The sequence below is a fragment of the Dendropsophus ebraccatus genome, chromosome 11, assembly GCF_027789765.1.
Source record: "Dendropsophus ebraccatus isolate aDenEbr1 chromosome 11, aDenEbr1.pat, whole genome shotgun sequence".
Lineage (NCBI taxonomy): Eukaryota > Metazoa > Chordata > Amphibia > Anura > Hylidae > Dendropsophus > Dendropsophus ebraccatus.
In genome coordinates this window covers 84,014,782-84,036,949 of record NC_091464.1, presented here as the reverse complement: position 1 = coordinate 84,036,949, position 22,168 = coordinate 84,014,782, and the positions used below count along the sequence as shown (strand labels likewise).

At 40.8% G+C, this 22,168-nt stretch overlaps 1 protein-coding gene across 2 annotated transcripts in view; it reads left to right on the top strand.

The window, feature by feature from the left end:
• TAOK1 (TAO kinase 1) overlaps positions 1 to 22,168 on the top strand; it is an 86,192-nt gene that overhangs the window by 46,908 nt on the left and 17,116 nt on the right. Inside the window, exons 1-8 of one of the 2 annotated variants that reach the window (XM_069944500.1) lie at positions 3,851 to 3,912; positions 7,671 to 7,898; positions 14,230 to 14,301; positions 15,864 to 15,965; positions 17,503 to 17,548; positions 19,446 to 19,542; positions 20,026 to 20,139; positions 21,894 to 21,985. In XM_069944500.1, the coding sequence (XP_069800601.1) occupies positions 7,767 to 7,898; positions 14,230 to 14,301; positions 15,864 to 15,965; positions 17,503 to 17,548; positions 19,446 to 19,542; positions 20,026 to 20,139; positions 21,894 to 21,985 (655 nt within the window). In that variant the 5' untranslated portion in view covers positions 3,851 to 3,912; positions 7,671 to 7,766. Of the gene's footprint in view, positions 1 to 3,850; positions 3,913 to 7,670; positions 7,899 to 14,229; positions 14,302 to 15,863; positions 15,966 to 17,502; positions 17,549 to 19,445; positions 19,543 to 20,025; positions 20,140 to 21,893; positions 21,986 to 22,168 lie in introns of those variants that run through there. The other variant, XM_069944499.1, reaches the window with a different exon arrangement.

Here is a 22,168-nt window from a genome sequence, read left to right as displayed (position 1 = left end):
GCGCTCCTTCCCTTTGGACGCTCGTCCTGCGCCCGCTTGGCACTTTATGTCCACATGTGGGGTATTTCTGTACTCGGGAGAAACTGTGCTACACGTTTGGTGTTTTTTTTTTTTTTTCTTTTATCCCCTTGTAAAAATGAAAAGTGAAGGCTAGAACAACGTTTTAGTGTAAAAAATTAAATTTTTCCTTTTTTACACCACATTGTTCTGAAAATCTGTGAAGCACCTGTGGGGTCCAAATGCTCACCGCACCCCTTGTTACATTCATTGAGGGGTGTAGTTTTCTAAATGGTGTCCCTTTAGGGGTGTTTTTTAGCTTTTTGGCACCCCAAAGCCTCTGCCAACCTGGAGTGGTACAGTCAAAAATGACCAAATATAACGGAGGCGTTGAAATTCACTAGGCGCTCCTTTGTATCTGAGGCTTGTGGTTGCGTCAAATAGCGCAATAGGGCCACATATGGGGTATTTCTATAAACTGCAGAAACGGGGCAATCAATATTGGGGTTTATTTCTCTGCTAATAGGTTTATCATTATGAAAGATATTGGATTACAATAAAATCTCTGCACAGAAAATAAGTTTTCAAATTTCTTACACACTTAGCTTTTATTTCTGTGACTCCACTAAAGGGTTAAAACACTTTCTGGATATGCTTTTGCAGAGTTTGGGGGGTGCAGTTTCTGAAATGGGGTGCTTTGTGGGGCTTTCTAACATACAGTCCCCTCAAATACACTTTAAACCTGAACAGGTCCCTAAAAATATCTGATTTTGAAATTTTACTGAAAATTTGGAAAATTGCTGCTAATGTTTTAAGCTTTCTATTGTCTAAAAAAATGAAATATAGTTAAATAAAAGCTACCAACATAAAGTAGACATGTTGCTAATGCTATTTAATATATAATTTGTGGCATAACCATTTTCTGTATAAGCAGAAAGGTTTCAAAGTTGGAAAAATGCATTTTTTTTTCACAATTTTTCACGTTATTTTGGTGTTTTTCATAAAGATTCGTTATGAGTATCGACTCCATTTTACCAGAAATGTAAAGTACAATATGTCACGAGAAAACATTCTCAGAATCAGCCGGATAGGTAAAAGCATCCCGAAGTTATTAATGAATAAAGTGACACAGGTCATATTCATAAAATTTGTCTCTGTCCTTAAAGCGTAACTGTCATATTTTTTTTTTATTGCAGAAATCAGTAGTATAAGCGATTTTTAAGAAACTCTATAATAGGTTTCATCAGCCAAAAAAGCCTCTTTCTGTACTCAAGAAGCAATCTCCCAGCCTCCCCCCCCTGACTTCTTATCTGTGCATTATCAGGCAAACACGTCTTCATTACAGAGAAGCCAGTGAAGACGGGCTCTGCTCTCTCCATTCTATCCTTATGGAGGGGGGAGGGGCTGAGGGAGATGAGGGAGCAGGAAGAGGTGACATGAAGGTCAGCTGTTTGTAGACTCTCTGGGCACCTAAAACGCTAAATTCAGGTGTCAGAAAGGTCAGTGCTTATCTATGAACTTACTGAGAGAAGATTGCAGGGTGTTGTGCTGTGCAGGACTGCTCCGTGCTCAGTCACTCCTAACAGCCCCTCCCCTCTCCATAGCCACATAATGGACACAGAAATCCTGCTTCATTTGATGTGAGGGGGGAGGCTGGGAGATTGCTTTTTCAGTACAGAAGGAAACTCTTTTGGTTTATAAAACCTATTACAAAGTTTCTTAAAATCGCTTGAACTATTGATATTTAATGTTTTTAAAAAAAATGACCCTGAAATGACAGTTACGCTTTAAGGCCATTTCAAACTCTGTGCTTAAGGGGTTAAAGTGTCACTGTCACACACACACAAACACACACCCCTTTTGTCACGTGGCAGAGACGTCTCAAACCATTTGAATGATCGGGGTCTGTACGTTCAAATCTGCATTCTGTCTAGATCCGGGTGAAGCGCGTAGCAGTGTAATTCTCTATTGCTCCCTGCACACTCGCTGCAGTGGGTAAGCTCCATCCAAGTCTGTGGACCTTGTCTCGTGCAGAGAGAGAGAGAGACAGAGATGGAAGGGAATTGGCTAGCAGGGATGTCCTGTGTGCGGCTGGCAGGGATGTCCTGTGTGCGGCTGGCAGGGATGTCCTGTGTGCGGCTGGCAGGGATGTCCTGTGTGCGGCTGGCAGGGATGTCCTGTGTGCGGCTGGCAGGGATGTCCTGTGTGCGGCTGGCAGGGATGTCCTGTGTGCGGCTGGCAGGGATGTCCTGTGTGCGGCTGGCAGGGATGTCCTGTGTGCGGCTGGCAGGGATGTCCTGTGTGCGGCTGGCAGGGATGTCCTGTGTGCGGCTGGCAGGGATGTCCTGTGTGCGGCTGGCAGGGATGTCCTGTGGATCCTCGTCCCCGGAGACCTGGGTGAATGTCTCCCCATTCATTTCTATGTATTTTTATTGTGCTCCGTTTGCATGTATTCAGTCAGGGTTCAGTTTTTGTGAACGGAAAGAAAAATCCTGCATGCAGCTTTTTTTCCTCCGTTTGAAAAAACTGAACACGAAAGAAAACTGCACTTCGTTTTTTTTTTTTTTTTTTTTTACATTATAGTCAATGAAAACTGATCTAAACAAGGTATTTCCATTCACATACGTTTACAAGTTAACAGTTTTCATCAGTTATTTCACTGAGCATGCGCAGAAGAAGTGAGAAACCAAAGAAAATAAATAAAATGCTGCTTGTTTGGTGCGATTTTTACATGGGAGTTTTGATTTTCACAGGTGAGTTCAACACCACAAAAAACGCAGCTACTTTCATGCGAGTTTGATGCGAGTTCTGTGCGAGTCTGTACATGTGAACAGACCCTTAGGATGCGTTTACACAGAGAGGTTTATCTGACAGACTTTTGAAGCTGAAGCTAGGAACAGACTATAAACAGAGAACGGGTCATAAAGAAATGGCTGATTTCTCAGCTTTGCAAATCCATTCCTTGCTTTGGCTTCAAAAATCTGTCAGATAACTCTGTATAAAGGCACCCTTTATTGAAACAAAATACCGCCAGTTTGACAAGAAAAAAGGGGTGTGGCTTACAAAAGGGACATGTCTTAATATTTCAATTATCGCTATCAACGTTACATGTTGAATTAACTGTGATATTGATTTAGACGATTAGGTCTTTGCCCTACTGCCGTTACATTTTAAAATCCTATGTGGCAGAAGTGGTTTGGATTTTACCTGTAGATATTCACAGGACTCCAGGTCTCCAGTAGATGCAGGACCCGACAAGGGGATTCTGCTGACTTTTCCTATATGGACAATAGAGCTTGCTCATTGAGGACGCCCATTCCGTTGTGGATGTCATAGGCTGGGTTCACAATACATTTTTGCAAAAAACGGATGTGACTTCCAATATAAAAAAAAAAAAAGGATCAGTTTTTTTTTGGTACACAAAAACGTAGTCAACCTTATTTTTGGTGTGCGTTAAAAAAAAATAAAAACTGATCCTTTTTTTTTTATATATATAATGAAAGCCAATGGAATACAGTTTAAAACGGATGCACACAATGCAATCCGTTTTTTTGTTTGTTTTTTTTAAAGTGGATGGAAAAAACGGATTGCAAAAACGTAGTGTGAACCCAGCCTAAATGTGGTGAGATCTTCAGCAGGACAATGTGTGTGTGTGTGTGTGTGCACCAGACTAATGGTAAACGGCAGTATTTCATGTTTTTGGATGTAGGAAAAAATATTTGCCTATAATCTGTTCCTCTGGGCTTTGCTGAATGTCTTTTCATGATGTTAATTATCTTTTTCTAATTGTATCTCCGACCATTAAATAACTTTTTGATCCTTTCCTCATACACAGAAAGTGTGAGTCAGATTAAACCTCTGTGTGCCCCCTGCGGAGGAGCAGAATGTGCCCTTAAGAAAAGCTTTTGTTTCCAGGTGAAAATTCTCCTTGGGACATCTCAAGGTTCAATAAGCTTGGAGTATCTAATTGTTTGGAAAATGGTAAAAATAGCTCTGTTTTTGTTTTTACTCCCCCTATCTAAAGGTAGCATTTAATTTCTAGCTCATTACAAGGGTATTAACCCTTTATGCCTCACTAATAAGTTTCTGCATGTGTATGTGAAGTAATATACTTATTCTACACCTGCTCTATTATGATGTATGTGCCTTCCTGTATACAAATTAAAGGCATAACCCACCAGATTAGAACAAGAAAATCTAGAGTTCTGATCATTCTCTATTGAGGCCTGGTCACTAGTGCTAGACTGGACAGGGCCAGGATTTCAGCAATCCTGTGTTTTGTTTGTTTTTTTTTATGCAGTGCTTTCAATACTTTACAGTAGAGAATGGGTGAGTGAGCAAGAATATCCAGTTAAAAGGGATCTATGGCACATTTTGTCGATGAAAGGGGTCACATTAGGTGTTGCACAATGCAGAATACATCCTTGGTGTCTGAACACAACTCTTCATTCTATAGCATAGATGGGCTGGACCATCAGACTGTCAGATTGCCATTGCTTTCTAAGGAAAACAGAAAGGAAAGACTCCAGTTGGCAAGGGAGCAAAATAGAACCATATTCTAATTAATAGTAGTACTTAGCAGACCTGTCAAACTGTTCTGATTCGGTGATGTTCCCCCGAATGCTCAGCATTTCTTTCCCCATGGCCCGAGAAGTTGGAATCCACCCTGGGGCTGCCAGGAGAACATGTTATCCATGTTTTCCAGGACTCTCTAGGGTTTGCATCCTACTTCTGAATCTGCGGGAAATCAAATGCTGAGCGTTCCTATTCGGCAACATTCTCTGAACTCGAACAGTTTGTCGCGTCAGCTAAACACTAGTAGTAAGAAATTGTTGCTGGTCAGACAAATCTGGGTTTCTGCTGCACCATACTAAGGCTGCTTTCACACGTTTCGTGTTCCTCACGGACCACGGATATGGGATGCCTGTAACAGAGACTCCCCCATTCGGGCAGCATCTGTAATTAGATGCTGAGAGCTGGGGGAACTGTACAGATAAACAGCACAGCGCATATCTTTACAGTTCCCCCGCTCCCAGCATCCTATCACAGATGCTGCCCAGGCGTGGGAGAGTCCGTTACAGGCATTTCACGTCCGTGTTCCGTACGGAACGTGTAAATGCAGCCTATGGTCGAAATTTATCCGAAGCGGCAGGAATCAATGAACATTTAATATCAGGTGTGGACAGTTCAGGTTATTGGAGGTGGTGTAAAGGTGCCTTTACACAAATTTATCTGACAGATCTTGGAAGCCAAAGCCAGGAACAGACTATAATCAGAGAACAGGTCATAAAGGAAAGACTGTCAGATAAATCTGTGTTAAGGCTCCCTTATGGTGTGGGAAATGTTTTTTTGGCATGCCCAAGTCATCATGTCCAAATAATGTACAGCCACTGTGGGAAGCTATTCCATCTGCATAGACTTATATTTATCAGAATAAAATTATGAGAGAGAAATTATTGAAGAAACAAATTGAGGAACAGCCCCTATTGATTTGCAGGGATTTGTTACTTTGGGATTTGGATAAGCACCTCGCCTCTGGGATAAATCCTAATTCCAGCTATCTTACAGGAAAAAAAATGGCCACCAGTCCTGAATTTAATTTTTTTTTTTTTTTTTTTTAGCCTTGAATTGGGTAAAATGCAGACACATTGCGACATTTGCCATGTTCAACACCAAACTGAGTCTTGTAAAAAAAAAAAAAAAAAAAAAACAGCAGCACTGACTAATCACTGTCATCCTTGTGATAGTCACATGCTGTGTAAAATGACAGTGCAGAAGTAGTTAAAACAGAAAGCCTAGACCCTTTCTCTGTTTATAATGTTTGTTCAGCCATATTTCTGGTGACAAAGTGAGTGGCACACAAAATTACACAACAATACTCTAAATACGAATCGTAACATGATGTTAAACAGATTCCCTATGGTTTGTGGAGCTGTAGGTACCCCATGTGACCTGCCTCATGGTGCATCCATACTGCACTGTCTGACAATTAAGGTGCACAGAGACGCCAATGGAGTATAGGTACATATAGAATGGTTCTTAATGGCCGTGAACATCTTTGCACTGATTTTTTGTGTTTCCTGAAGGCAAAATGTGGCTACTTTTTATGTAATCCTACTTTCTATGTATCCGTTCATTTAGCAGCTGTTTAGAAAATATGTCCTTCAATGTTTATGATGGAGTTTCTGCCCTGAATTACTGTAGAAATAACATGGCAAGGAGCTTTACTCACCAGCCCAGAAATAAGACAGGGGGAGAGAAACCTGGGAGCACAGCTCACCATGGTTACAGGTAGAGAACAGCACAGATGCAAGGCAGCCTGCAAAGGAGATTCATATAGACGCTGTAAAAAAAAATAACTGGCAAGGCTGTAGAGGCTGTACAAGCAAAACAGGCTATGTTTTTAACATAGACATACAGAGAATGTTTTTGTGTTTTTTTTTTGCTATAAAAAGTACAAAGCAAGAAAAAAAAAAGAATTTCTTTTCAGAGGTGTCCCTTACTTGGATGTTTTCCTAAGAAATTGGCTTAGGCAGGGAGAAGAGGAATGTATCCTAAAGAGTATGTAATGGAAAGACTGTATCGCTCTTTGGTTCCAGTCCTTGGCCAGAAAGACTGCATCATAGCTTCACCATGTGAACAAGGCTTTTACTGCAGAGGGCAGCAGCTTTGTACAATCCTAACACTTTCTTTCAATTTTTTTTTTTTTTTTTTAATTCTCAAAAACTTTTCGTCCCTGCCTTTCTTTAGTTTGTAAGAGTTCATGTAGAGGTTTCTGTTAGCCAGCGATGTGTACAGATAACCACTGTCTATGAAACATTTTCCATATAGACAGCAGATATGACTAGCCAGTGTAATATGTGTATAAATGAATGCCCCCATGTGCAGGAACATGATATAAATATGTGCCTCTTCAGGGGGGTGAAGCCTCGCTCGCAGTCCCTCATCAGCAGATGTAGGGTGTGATGCATTGTGGGACTCGAACAGTTGATTTTTAACAATGTTCTTTTTGTAAGACTCCGATGCTCCTCAAAAGATGGAACAGCATGACATCACCGGCACAGCTCATCCAAATAACATTCCTTCAGTAGCATGGTGACTTCCCCTCCGTTCCTTACTTACTTGCCTGTTAACTAATCTCAGGCCTAGTATTTTGAAGTGGTATATTGATAGTTTCTAAATGCTGTGAACAAAATGCTGTTGACGTATATTTTAGCAAGTGCAAAATAAACAATCACTATAATGTATTACCTTTTTAATTAAAAAAACAACAACTTGCAAGTGGGGAACTTTTGTTTATATTTAAGGCTGCTCTTGTTCTATTGTTTATGAACTTCTGGTCTGTTAGGAGTTGTAGATTAAAGACTGGATTTACAGCAGTGTCAAACTCAGGCTCTCCTGCTGTTCCAAAACTGCAATTCCCATCATGCCTGGACAGCCATAGCTATAGCTATGGCTGTCCAGGCATGATGGGCCACGAGTTTGACACCATGGATTTAGAGCCATCATGAAAACTTTTGAGTCCCGAGAAAACTGTATATACTTAAAAATGGACCGGAAGTACCGTAGCCTTAAATACTACAAATGATTTCATCTGACTTACAGCATGTAGTTATAATAATAGTTATGCTATTACTGTGTGCTAATTTTTTTAAAAAACTTTTTTTTTTCAGTTCCCCATGTCAAAGAAGCCACATTCACACAGATGAGCCAAGAGCAGTGGCAGCAGTGTAATCCTAGATAGTCAGACGGCAGACTGCTCAAGCAGGATGCCGTCAACAAGTCGAGCTGGAAGCCTGAAAGACCCAGACATTGCAGAGCTCTTCTTTAGAGATGACCCAGAAAAGCTTTTCACCGACCTCCGAGAAATTGGTCATGGAAGTTTCGGAGCTGTATATTTTGTAAGTATTTTACTTACGTGTTGGTGTTTTTGATTTTGATTTTAAAAATGATTGTGCTGCCGAACCTTGAAGAAGCACTCATTACTGAGACCACCTCCTGCCTCGCGGTGACCTGGTCCTAGTTGACAGCTTCTATGCCTTAGACCGGATGAGATCAGAGGCAATGTCTTCCAGTCTACAGAAAAGAATAATCAGGGACCAAGTCATGTGGGTAGCCACTGTGACAGGAGTGGCATTGGAATGGGCAAATAATATAGCACTTTGAAACATGAGTAAATTATTCACCTTGTGGCCAGCATACTAAAAGTGCTTCTTTCAGGACACTTATATTTTGGCAGTTCCTCCTCTTACATTTTCATAAACATATTAAATAGTATAACAGATTAGCCAAATTCCCCTTCCCTGTAATTTACAGTGATGTACGTACGCACAGAATACATAATATACAAAATGCAGTATACATATGTAATATGTAAGGCAGAGTTTTGATTGTAAATGGTTTCCTAAAAAATAATTTTTTTCTTTTTTAGAACTTAAAAAAAAAAATACATGAACAATCACCACATGGTGCATTAGGTTGTCACATTCATCATCAATACTAAATGTATAGCACAAATGATATGCCCAGGCTCATACGAGCCATTCACCACTTCCAACATCCTGATTCTCAATCTTGGTTGGTCCTAGGCACATCCAAAATTCTGTATCCGGACGTGGGAACCAGTGAGTGGCTCGTATGAGCCTGGGCATATCATTTGTGCTATACATTCCGTATTGATGATGAATCACGTCTTCATGTATTCTCTTTGACATTACCCTTGTTTATCCATAACCTGGGCATATCGGTACTTTACTTACCCAGTGTCGATAGTGACATTTGCAACCTGATATATTGTGCGATTGAACCATAGTGTCTGGCACTCTTTTGGTGGTTGTTGATTTAGTGTTCATGTGACCGATTAGTCCTTAATTGTACATTTTTGGTCACCTGATGAACCCGAAGTAGGGGGAAACGTGTCAAGACCTTGGTTACAGATGTGTACATGTCATCAGTAAGGCCTTTCAATAATTTAGTTTTGACTACATTTGTGAGTCATTTATTCGGCTTGTCTTGGATGCAAGATTATTTGCTTTAGTGCATTATAGTAAGTGATCTCACGCTTTTGTATCAAGAATTTGAGCATTTTTTTTAACGCATATCTAATAAAGTATATATTTTTAAAGCGAATGTACCAACAGGTACATTTGCTTTAACATGAGCCACGGTGCCGGTGCAGGGAAGCAAATGCCGGCCGCGGTCCATTTTTTGAACCGCATCCAGCTTCCTGTGTACGGTGCTGCCCCCAGAGGGAGGAATCCCCCCCCCCCCCCCATCCCTCTATGATGCGGCTCTATTGATTCTAATGGAGATGTGTCGTAGAGGGGCGTGGGATTCCTCCCACTGGGGGTGGGCCGGCCGGCCTCCGGGGCTTCAGCCCCCGCCTGGTACCCTTGGATAGAACGGCGCCGTACATGGGAACCGGGCCGCAGTTTAAAAAACCCGGTACCGGCTTCCCTTTGCCCGCGCCAATCTATCTGTAGGTCATGTTAAAGCAAATTTACCTGGTACATTCGCTTTAAAGTGACTGTCACCCATTTTTGCATTATGACTTCTCTACTCTGGTGTAATGGGGAAATTTAGCAGTTTTCATCCCTTATTTTATATCATATGTCATGATGTTTGTTCCAGTAAAAGTGTTTTAATCATCTGCAGATTGTGCTATCTGGGCCCGCCCACAATGCCACAGTTGGCCCCGCCCCAGTGGGGGCCTATGCCCTGGTGATGTCACGGGGCGAAGCCAACTGTGGCATTGTGGGCGGGGCTAAGTGCCACTTTGGCCATGAATCCCCGCCCAGATAGCATCATGAGGTATGATGTAAAATATGGTATGAAAACTGATAAATTTACCCTTTACACCTGAGTAGAGAAGTCATAATGCAAAAAGGGGGGACGGTGTCACTTTAAAAACTGCATGCCTCAGTGATAGTGTTTATGGTACATTTAATGTTAGTAATTTGGGGTCTAATAACTCAGTGATAATAAAAATAATGTGTGTGTGTGTGTATATATATATATATATATATATATATATATATATATATATATATATATATATATATATATATATAAATATAATATACACACACACACAGTAGAAATGTTAGAGAGCTATTTAAAAGGTAAAGTGGCAACTGTGACACAAGGAAACCAAAGTAATACGTACAATTGGATCTGCCAGAGAGCACTGCTTCTACAAACCAATGAAATATTTGTCAGATAAGAAACATTTTGGCGGCACGCTCGTAGAGCCTGGACAGGCAGTGACTCATTCCTTGTTGCTTTGTTCAGGGTGAATAATGGTCCAATATGACATGGGTGGGAGTGGCTGTTATTCAGTGTATACTTACTGCTGCCATTGCTACAAGAATTTGTCCCTAAACCGACTGCAACACAAGACTATCACTACCCTTACATTATTAAGAGGTTTCTTTCCTAAAAGGAATAAGAAAAGTCTTGTGCATTGAAATGTATTAATTAATGTTCATTCTTCAGAACGGACAGGGCAGGAGCTCGAGCCTCCCATAGACTCCCATTATGAGCGGGAGGCTAACTGCATTCTCCGCCGCGGAATTCCGCTAGTTTTGCTCAGTGGGAACGGGGCCTTAACACAGGATATCTTCATATTACACTGCTGCTCATATACAGTCATCCAGCGTCCAGGAAGAGAACAGCACAGGTTCCCCCCCCCCCCCCCACACACACACACACACACACAATGGACTCTTCCAGCTCAGAAACAAACTGCCAAATAGTGACCGACAACTTTTCCATGACCCCCCTTATGTAATAGGGCCAGTGTCCTATTACTGATATATTCCCCGACCACCCTTATGTAATAGGGCCAGTGTCCTATTACTGATATATTCCCCGACCACCCTTATGTAATAGGCCCAGTGTCCTATTACTGATATATCCCCCGACCACCCTTATGTAATAGGGCCAGTGTCCTATTACTGATATATTCCCCGACCCCCCTTATGTAATAGGGCCAGTGTCCTATTACTGATATATTCCCTGACCCCCCTTATGTAATAGGGCCAGTGTCCTATTACTGATATATTCCATGACCCCCCTTATGTAATAGGGCCAGTGTCCTATTACTGATATATTCCCCGACCACCCTTATGTAATAGGGCCAGTGTCCTATTACTGATATATTCCCTGACCACCCTTATGTAATAGGCCCAGTGTCCTATTACTGATATATCCCCCGACCACCCTTATGTAATAGGGCCAGTGTCCTATTACTGATATATTCCCCGACCCCCCTTATGTAATAGGGCCAGTGTCCTATTACTGATATATTCCCCGACCACCCTTATGTAATAGGGCCAGTGTCCTATTAGAATGTTGCTCATAATATATATTCATGAGCAAAACTTGTAAAAATCATATCAAAATTCAATTCTACATTTTTTAAAGATTTTTTTTTTAAAGCTGGAGTCCAGCTTCCGACTCCAGCCAAAACTAGCTCCAACTCCACAACCCTGGAGTGAATGATTGTAGTACCGATCGTAACTACCGACTATCGTTCTGTGTGATATGGTGAATGACTTCAGGTTAACGATAAACAATCTCGTTTGCGAACGTTAATCGTTAAAAATCGCTTTGTGTAATAGGACCCTAAGAGTTCTCTCGCCCTGGTCTCCTACCCCTTACACTGAACAGTGTTAAAGGAGGCTTGAGCTCTCCGTAAAACTGTACTGATGAATTCAATTATTTTATTTATATTGATTTAAAACTACAGTGAGAGATATGCAGCACTTTTAGTATGTGTGAACAAACTCTTAAAGGGGTACTCCAGAGAGTCAACTGTTAGAAAGTTATACAGATTTGTAAATTACTTCTATTTAAAAATCTCCAGTCTTCCAGTACTTATCAGCTGCTGTGTGTCTTGCAGGAAGTGGTATATTCTTTCCATTCTGACACTCTGCTCTCTGATGCCACCTCTGTCCATGTCAGGAACTGTCCAGAGCAGCCGCAAATCCCCACAGAAAACCTCTCCTGCTCTGGACAGTTCCTGACATGGACAGGGGTGGTAGCAGAGAGTAATGTGTCAGACTGCACTTCTTATTTCTGCAAGCACAAAGATAGATAAAACAGCACTTGGGTGCAAAGAACCTGCATGCAGCAGCCTGGAGCTAAGCTTCCTTGGTATCTGTAGCTATTTGGTAAGCTACAAACAAGGTTGCAGAAAAATATTGCATTAATTACAAACCCTTCATCGTTGAGCAGATTTATTGCCTGCTATGTTCTATAATAAAGCATTCACTTAAGGCCCTATTCCACGGGCCGACAGGGAGTTGCTCCTTGTTCCCCGCTCGCTGCCGCCGCTATTCCACGGGGAGCTGCGGGGGGCTGCCAAGGTATTCGCTAGATCGTCCGGGCAGCTAATAGGGGATAGTGGTCGTCTGCTGCCGCCGCTCCCATTGCCCGGAGCGACGGCAGTAGATCGCCGCTATCATTGTCGTTTGTCTTTCAACACATTCAACACAAAAGACAAACGATGCAACGATCAGCCAACATGAACGATGTCGGCTGATCGTTGCCTTTTAATCCACGGGACGATTAACGGCCGATAATCGTTCTGTGGAGTAGGGCCTTTAGTTTGGATATAAATCTTAGGTTTGTTGTGACGTATTATACTTCCCTCCTAGCGACTCAATGTTTGCTGCCTGTGCAGTGACCACTCTCTCCTGTCTCTTCTGGGTGATGTCTTTTAGGATCCTGTAAAACTCCACATTATAGAGGAAAAAAAAAACCAAACCAATGATTAATAAGAAATGTATGAATTTTGCTTTAGGTGCTGTGGCCCCCTCTAGTGGAGAATAGCTGGCTTTTCTTTCACTCACTGCTAAATGATACGGCTGCAGTACCACTTTATAGGATTATAAGAAGATGCATAACTGCGTCTTGGCCTTCAGTAATTTCCTTTATCTAGATTACATGGCTTATTCTGATAAGAATCTGGAAGAATGTGAGATATATTCCAATACTCCAGTGCTAAAGCACATTACAGCTGATTTTAGTTAGATGTCTATTGCTTTTAGGGAGTCTTTTCTGCCTGCAGAACCCTTAGTGTAGTAGGTATGTTATTGATGGTCTGTCCTGAGGACAGGCTTCCCATGTCAGATCATTGGCTGTGACGTTCCAGTGAGCTCTGAGGCCTCTACATTATTAACCAGATCCTGTTGGGTACATTTTGTAGTTTATGTGACTTGTATTTTCAGTCACTTGAATAAAACCGAGCTACAGTGAATTTCATTACCAGGCACAGCCACTGCAATATGTATGGCACAGTGCTTTATAAAAGAGGCTGCATTGCTTGCTGGAGTACTGTGGCCCCTACAGTCAGCAGATCAGATGGGATGCAAAGAGTCAGACTCCATCTGATTTGGTATAGATGGCTTATCCTAAGTAAGGACATTTTACTTTCCAGTCCAGTTCTGTTTGGTACAATGGATTTATTACTAGGTCTCCTCTTATTTTCTGGTCATATAATTACACTTTGCAGTAATAGTGTGCATTGAAGTGCACTGTTCACCCGGGCTGTGGAGTCGGAGTCAGAACTAGTTTTGGCTGGAGTCGGAAAAAATGTTCCGACTCCAGCTTTAAAGAAAAAAAATCTTAGAACAATTTAAAATTGAGTTTTGTTATGAATTTTATAAGTTTTGCTCATGAATATATATTATGAGCAACATAACAACACACAGGAGAAGCTGCTTTATATCTTTCCTTATTCCCTCAGAAGTCGCCCCAGGATCATGTAGGACATTAGGGAGAAGCTGCTGAGCCAGTGTGATAAATAACTCCCCTGGTATATGACCGGCCATTTATGATAGACATACCATCCTCCTCGGAGTCTACTGTGCAGTAGGGACGTATCAGCAGATTAGATTAGTCTCACCTGCTGATTTAGTTCCCCTTTAAATATTACATATTTGATGGTCACTACAGATGGACTGATCATTGTCCTTGTCTGGAAAATAGGATGATGCAAATCCTTTCCATAGACACAAGTGTTTACATTCTGCTTTGTTCCATACTATATATTATTCAGGCCATGTTACTGTATTTTGCTCGTAATAAACAGTCTTGTAATTGCTCAGTCATTTTCACAACATGGCAGGGTAAGGTGTGGAGATGCCTTGTTACATTCAGTATAATTTTTAGATTTTATAGTCTCATGTCACACTTGCTGCTTCACATCTTTGTTTTTTTTTATCCTAGGCACATGATGTGCGCACCAATGAAGTGGTGGCCATCAAGAAAATGTCCTATAGTGGAAAGCAGTCAAATGAGGTTTGTATGAGTTCAGTGTACTAGAAATCCTTCTGTATTGTATTGAGTAGCATTGGCTGCTGCACAGGCAAATGGCAGCAGCAGCAACAACAAAAAAAAATTTTTTACTGGCATTTCAAAAATATTGGCACGTCGGACCTGCTAAGACCCCCACTGATTGCTAGAATGAATGGGGAGCAGTGCTTAGGTGATCTTTTCTTCTCCCTGTTGTCTTGTTGTAAGGAAAGCCGTAAGTCACACAGAGGATGGGAAACTAGTAATCATTTCAAAATCCCTGGCCCACTTGCATTCTTAAAGGAAGTCTGTTTATGCTGCCTTTAGCGTAAACTAGTGACGGCTAACCTGATCAGTGTATTACTTACATCAATTTGTTCAGCAGTTCTCCTGATATGTAGAAGAATGGGCTTTGTGCCGCACCAGTCCCGCAGCCCTCTGGCTGCTGTTTGACACAGTATAGATAGACAACTGCCTGTTAATGGGCAGATGGAGCTTGTGCTCATGAATATCAAGGACTACTAAGTGCACATATAACGGAGGGGACTAGTGCGCGGTAAGCCCTTGTTATTCAGGAGGATTTCTCAGAATCAGCTGCACAGAACAATATAAAGGATACATCACTCTGCCTTCTTGGTGACTAGTTTATGCTACCCTAAGATAGGGACAGCATAAACCCACTGACTGAGTCGCCTTAAAGGGGTTATCCAGTGCTTCACAAACATGGCCACTTTCTTTCAGAGACAACACGACTCTTGTCTCCAGTTCAAGTGCGGTTTGCAATTAAGCTCCATACATTTCAATAGAACTGAGCAGCAAAACCCCGCCAAGCTGCAGACAAGAGTTGGGCTGTCTCTGGAAGAAAGTGGCCATGTTTTTGTAGCGCTGGATAACCCCTTTAAGGGCCAGTGTGTATGTATATGAATCCATAATACACCTCAGCAAGCTTTGCTGTGGGGTTATACCGTATCTGTGTGTTTTTTGATGTAAGAAAAATCATTGCATGCCTCACTTGGGCCGTATTACAGAGTATTCCTTTTTGTTGAGAGTACAGTGTCTCATATTCGATATATGGTGCCACAGTGCTCCCAGCTTTATTATATGCCTTTCCTCCGAGTTTTGTCCCCTTTTTCCTTTATATTCTTAGTATAAGTTGGTATTAAGCTAAAGCTAGGCAAAATCTGGCTTTGATCAAATGAGCCCATTACATAGTAATTTTACCTGCCTCTTCCTCTAGCACCTGTCATACTAGGTGGACATCTCTTTCTATTTTAATAAGCTCTATTCTGACAAGTTTTATCTGATTAAATAAATCCCTCCTGACCCGTATGGTGGAGTCTACAACCAGTCATGAATGCTTAAATATTCTTTGTGTCTGTAATGTCTTATTATAATCTTTTAGTGTCTAGTCGCTGAGGTCACCTTTTAGCTGAAAGAAGCCCACAAATCATTCCGTTCTTTTTTTTTTTTTTTTTTTTAATCTTTTTATTTTAACAATAGCTCTAGGTCTTTTATTGCTTATTCATTCTAATAAAGCAAACATAACATTTTATATTCTCCTTTAACAGAAATGGCAGGATATCATCAAAGAAGTGAAATTCCTTCAAAGGATAAAACATCCGAACAGTATAGAATACAAAGGCTGCTATCTGAGGGAGCACACGGCATGGGTAAGAAGCCTTTCATCTAAATGTACCATGCCTCACATGACATGTTCTAAATTTTACTGTTCATGAATGTATTCAGCCTATTTTAATAGACGGAAGCTCTGCCCAGATTATTCTGAAAACTGTTGGTTGTTAATAATGTACAAAATGATCCTGCAGTCTATGGGATGTTTATTTTGTATTGGATTATTTTCTATGTCTTTACATTTTACATTAACACGGTCGAGGACCGTTGGGATGGGGACTGCGACTGCAGACATCAGAATTATGCTATTTGAAGGGATACGCTTAGTTGTCACATGAAATCTCCTTGACTCCTTGCACAGGTCCATTTAAAGGGGTTGTCCAGCGAAAATCTTTTTCTTCTAAATCAACTTGTCAGAAAGTTATATAGATTTGTAATTTACTTCAAAAATCTCAAGTCTTTCCATACTTATTAGCTGCTGTATGTCCTACAGGAAATGTTTTATTTTCATTCAGACACAGTGCTCTTAGCTGACATCTCTTTCTGAGATTGTCTCCGTTTTCTATGGGAATCCCCATAGAAAACCTCTCCTGCTCTGGACAGTTCCTTTCTCAGCCAGAGATGTCAGCAGAGAGCACTGTGTCAGACTGAAAATAAAACATTTCCTGCATGACATACAGCAGCTAATAAGTATGGAAAGACTTGAGATTTTTTAATTGAAGAAAATTACCAATCTATATAACTTTCTAACACCAGTTAATTTGAAAGAAAAGGATTTTCACTGGAAAACCCCTTTAAGGGCCCCAGTGCTCTCTGACCTTTTTACCCTGTTGACATAATTGCATATTCCCTAAGGCCTCATTCACAGTCAGCGGTTTTAGGGACCTTGATTTTATTCCACTAGCTAAATCATTGATCTGAGGAAAACAGTTCTTGATTGCATTCGTTTTTACATCCTGATCTGGATCATATCACCCCAGTATGTATTCCACTACTTGTAGCACCCCCCCACACCCCAGTATGTATTTATTGTAGCAGAGCTGAATGTAGCGCATCCAAACCACCCACCCAGCATCCCCACTGCCCAGCCCAGCGTTTCAATTCACAGCAATCAGGCAGCGTGGGAATGCACTGCCTGGATCCCTCTTTTTCACAGAATCCATAGATGTGGTATCAGTCAAAAACACGGATGCCTAGAGTTCTATTGGCAGATCCGTGACGCAATCCGCCTCCACATTAGGACATGTTCTTTTTGCGGCACAGATTGTCTGAATAGACTAATAGGATATAATGAGCCCCAAAATTGTCCGTGCTCGCAGATCCGCGACCACTGCCATTTTCCCAGAACGTGTGAATAAGGCCTAATAATTGGGAAACCAAATTATTTGTTTAAGAGTCTATAAACTTTATTAACTTTTTAGTCCTTTTAAATTCAAAAACTCAGTATTCGGCATGGTTATGAGCTGTATCCTTTTTTCTGTTGTCAGTGTCGTCTCACCTGGACACTTCAATGCATTTCTGTGCAGTAGTTAAAATGTAACTCACACTCATCTGTGATTTGCTTTCTTTTTCCAGCTGGTCATGGAATATTGTTTAGGATCTGCATCAGACTTACTAGAAGGTAACTCATGTTCATGTTTATTAAACTGGGTAATAACAATTAGTTTATGTAGCGTCAATCTATTCCACTGGACTTAACATAGATTGTGCTGCAATTAGTCCCTGTGCCCATCGGGGAGTGTGGAAGGAAACTGATGCAAACACGTGGAGAACATGTTGAACATGCTGGCGTGCTGCCACTGTGCTACCACTGAACCCACTCTTGGGGTGTCTATTTGGATCAATTGGGGAGAGTTTTCAAAACTTGTGTAAAGGAACAGATGCAGGTTCCAATCAGATTCTAGGTTTAGTTTTGAAAAATGAAAGCTTAAATCTGATTTGTTGCAATAGGCAACTGCCCCACTGTTCGTCTGTACAAGTTTCCATAACATAGCCACTGCTGCACAAGGAGCACTCCTTACTGGAGGAGATATTTTGGACCTGACACCATAAACTTCTCAGAGGATGAGGAAAGATATGAAGACACTAGAGGAGAGTCTTAAAGGGGTTATCCAGCGCTACAAAAACATGGCCACTTTTTCCCCTCTCTTGCCTCCAGGTCAGGTGTGGTTTGCAATTAAGCTCCATTTATTTCAATGGAACCGAGTTTGAAACGCCACCCAATCTGGAGACAAGAGAGGGGGAAAAGTGGCCATGTTTTTGTAGTGCTGGATAACCCCTTTTATATTCTCTTCCCTCATTTGCTGAGAAGCCTATGGTGTCAGATCCAGACTATCTCCTACATTAAGGGGGGCTCCTTGTGCAGCAGTGGTCATGTTATGAGCTGGCACTTACTGGCCCTGTATTTAATCTTTTAGGCTATGTTCACACACTGTTTGAGCAACGGCCGTTATGTGGCACTTAAAACAACGGCCGTTAGTTTAAATATCAAACAACGTCCGTTGGTTTAAATGCGGGTTACATTGAAGTGTATGGACAATAAATGGAAATAATGTACATGATCATCTTTCGATTGACGTCAGTTTGCATTGGCTTGAATTAAAATCATTCATTTTGAAAAGAACGTCCGCTGTGTAAATGGAAAACAGACCTTCTTTTCTTAAGTAGATTGTGTGAACATGGCCTTAAATTGCATTAGTTTAAGTAAAAAAGTTTCTAACAATGATCTGGAGCCTTGAGAACCAAGACCACCTTCCTTTGCCTTATCTTACAAAGCTTTTTGATGCCGTATAACATCTTGGTAATAGAATTTTGAGAATCCAGTGCTTTAGATGTGGGTTGAAAAGATATCTGTAACGTGTTATTAAATATAATAAAATCTTACACTACACCAATGTTCCCTTTTTTGTAGAGCAACTTAAAAGGAATTTATCAGAGGACAGACTCTTTTAATAAAGCTCACCTTTAAGATGCCCTTTACAAAGCGAATCAGCAGGGGCTATTGCAGGAATTAGAGACACACACAAAATTTCTTGTTGTATTCTGTATATGGCACCACCTTATTTCACAGAGAGGGACAACTTCTTGGTGGCCGTTAGGGCCGTGTTACACAGCCCAATTAGTAATGTAAACGAGCGCCAATATGCTCGATCAGCAATCTACTGAGCCTATTACAGGGCTTTATAATCGTGCATAAATAATCTTGTTTATGTCCTTGCAGCCCTTGCTTTAAAAGTGTAAAATAATAAAGTGTATGTGTATATATATATATATATATATATATATATATATATATATATATATATATATATATATATATATATATACACGTTACCTATCCACACTCCCCGGTGTCTTCCTGGCTTCTCCTTGCCGCCCACCGGGGTAACGTCAGAGCCACTTCTCTGAAGTGACTGGCTGCTCAACCAATCATGGGCCGCATTGTTAGATGAAGATTGCCTACATTCTTTATGTATCTATTTTATGGCTGACATTTGTGTTTTTTGTTTTTTCACCAGTACACAAAAAGCCATTGCAAGAAAATGAAATTGCAGCAATCACACACGGGGCACTGCAGGGATTAGCCTATTTGCATTCTCATAATTTAATCCATAGGTAAGTACAAAATTGATTCCATTTTATAGTAGTAATTCCAGAATTTTCTCAAGTCTTTCCTTAGTGAGGTTTTTACGAATTAATTAAATACAGTAACAAATGCATAAATTATGTATATTGTTGACCGGAGAGCATAATTTTGAGCATAATAAGATTTAAACAAATTTTTTTTTTTTACACCAATAAATTGGCATGCAAGTCTTCAAAGCGTACATGTATGCTGATGTACACTGACTTGATCGACGTACAATCCATTCTGCTGCAATTTATAGATACCAGAACTTTTAGCGGAGAGTGGATGGTACACTGATCAGGTCAGCGCACATCATGGCAGATACATTTTAAAAATTCCTTTCTTAGTATTACCTCTTTGTATGGGGACCTTTTCCTGAATTAAACCCAATAATAATGACAAATACATAGTGTTGAGATATTTGGATCCTGTTTAATAATGGTATCATTTTCTCACTTTGTTTTCCATAGAGATATAAAGGCAGGCAACATCCTTCTCACAGAACCAGGCCAGGTGAAACTTGCTGACTTTGGGTCTGCATCAATAGCCTCTCCTGCCAATTCATTTGTGGGGACACCATATTGGTAAGAGGTTGTTTAAAGCTTGTGTAATATCTTTGTTGTACTGAAATGCTGCATGATGACTTTTTTTTGTCATAGAAACAGTAATGTTAGAATCCTAAATATCTAAAATCTCAGGGCTATCGTTGCTTGTCGGCCATAGTTGCTTGTCGGCCATAGCTTAACATTGCACAGTTAGCTTTCAGTGGATTAGTGACTATTTTAGAGAAAGTTATAACGTATATACATTTTAGTGACCACACAGGGGATTCAAAAAGGATGGTACAAAGTTATAGCACACATTAACGTGAAAGAAAGCACTGTACTAGTTTTACCTAATAAACTGCAAATATTCAAAATGGGGTTCAAGGGGTTGGTCACTTTGTAATAAAATAGTTTAGTGTATAGTATTAGTAATTGTATTCATTGTATATACTGACAGCAGCTTTCTGTGTACCTCATAGAGTCCCCTCCTCCAGGCTGTGCTGTCCTGCTCTGTGGTAAGTCTGTCCATAAGATGGGCGACACGGAGGAGCACCATGGAGGAGGACCATGCCCCGTCCCCCAGTGTTCACCATAGGCATATACAGGCTCAGTGTTGGACACTTGGGGCGGGGCAAGGTCGCATGCTTCTCCATTTTGGCCATCTTATGGACAGACTCTACACAGAGCTTGGAGGAGGGGAGTATGATTTTTAGCTCTGTGAGGTATACAGGGAGCTGCTGTCAGTATATACAGTGACTAGTACACTTACTTATACTGTACACGGAACAATTTTGCTATAAAGTGGCCAACCCCTTTAATGTGCACCATTTCCCTGGTTTTCTGAAGATATTACTCTTATCTGGGGCATAATCCATTATGCCTCGAGGCTCGATGAGCCTCAAGCTCTTAACATTGTGATTGTCCTTTCCACTGAAGTGAAAGGTAGTCTTATCGCTGAACACCAGCCTGTCAGTGAATTTGTCCTCTTTCAGTCAGCCCTGCAAGTCAATGCGAAAGTCACAGCATTCTAGTTTAATCTCCTGTAGAAGATGTAATCTGTACGGCTTACAAAGCAGATGTTTTTGTAAGATGAGCCATACTGTGGTTAGTTTCACCTGTAGTTCCATACTTGTCAGCCTGATCTATTTATTTCAAAACTCCGCTCATACACAGTTCAAATCCTGTCCATAGTCTCTTCCAAAATCTTTGGGTGGCCCAGATTCTTAGTATGACATGAATGCCCAGTGGCTTCAGATTGCTTCACCCAACACGAAAAGCAGTTTTGTGCTGGTACATTTACCAGGTCTGAAAGTTTTGCTGTACTGTCACAACGTGTGGAAAGCTTTTTCTTGATTCGATGTCAGCATGTTATGTCAGCTCACTTCAGAGTTTGCGCTTCAAAAAATGAAAGCTGTGCTACGATTAGTTGCTTTCAGCTGCTTAAACCAGTAAAGGGCCATTGAGCACTGATGTTACTTAAACTACAAACCTTTACTTTTGCATCACCCTGTGTAATCTCTGGAGTTTCTCTAGATTCATCTAGAGATGATTTAACGACATTGTATTAATGATACATCCTTGAAAGATGGCAGACAGATAATAAAAGTATGCATCAAGGAGACATGGCGCAAAAAACTTGGGCCATGTTTTAGTTTACTCTTTTGTAATAACTTTATTCTGGTCTGTAAGGCTACATATTTTTTGAACCAAACAGCATTGTCATAAGTTTACTGCAGTATTCATATGTTAAGGATATTTTCCAGTGACTAATTTTATGGTATTTTGTATTTTAGGATGGCCCCAGAAGTAATCTTAGCCATGGATGAAGGACAGTACGATGGGAAAGTGGATGTTTGGTCTCTTGGGATTACTTGTATTGAATTAGGTAAATCTAGAATAAATCTTGCTAGGATTGTGAGTTGTTGGATGCCGTTCAACAAAATATCAGTGTTCTAAACTGTGTACATTGTTACAGTATGTTGCCATACTTAATATTTCACACTTAAAGCACACCATGATTGTGTTTTGAAGCACGAATTTGATGGAAAAATAAAAAACTGACACATCA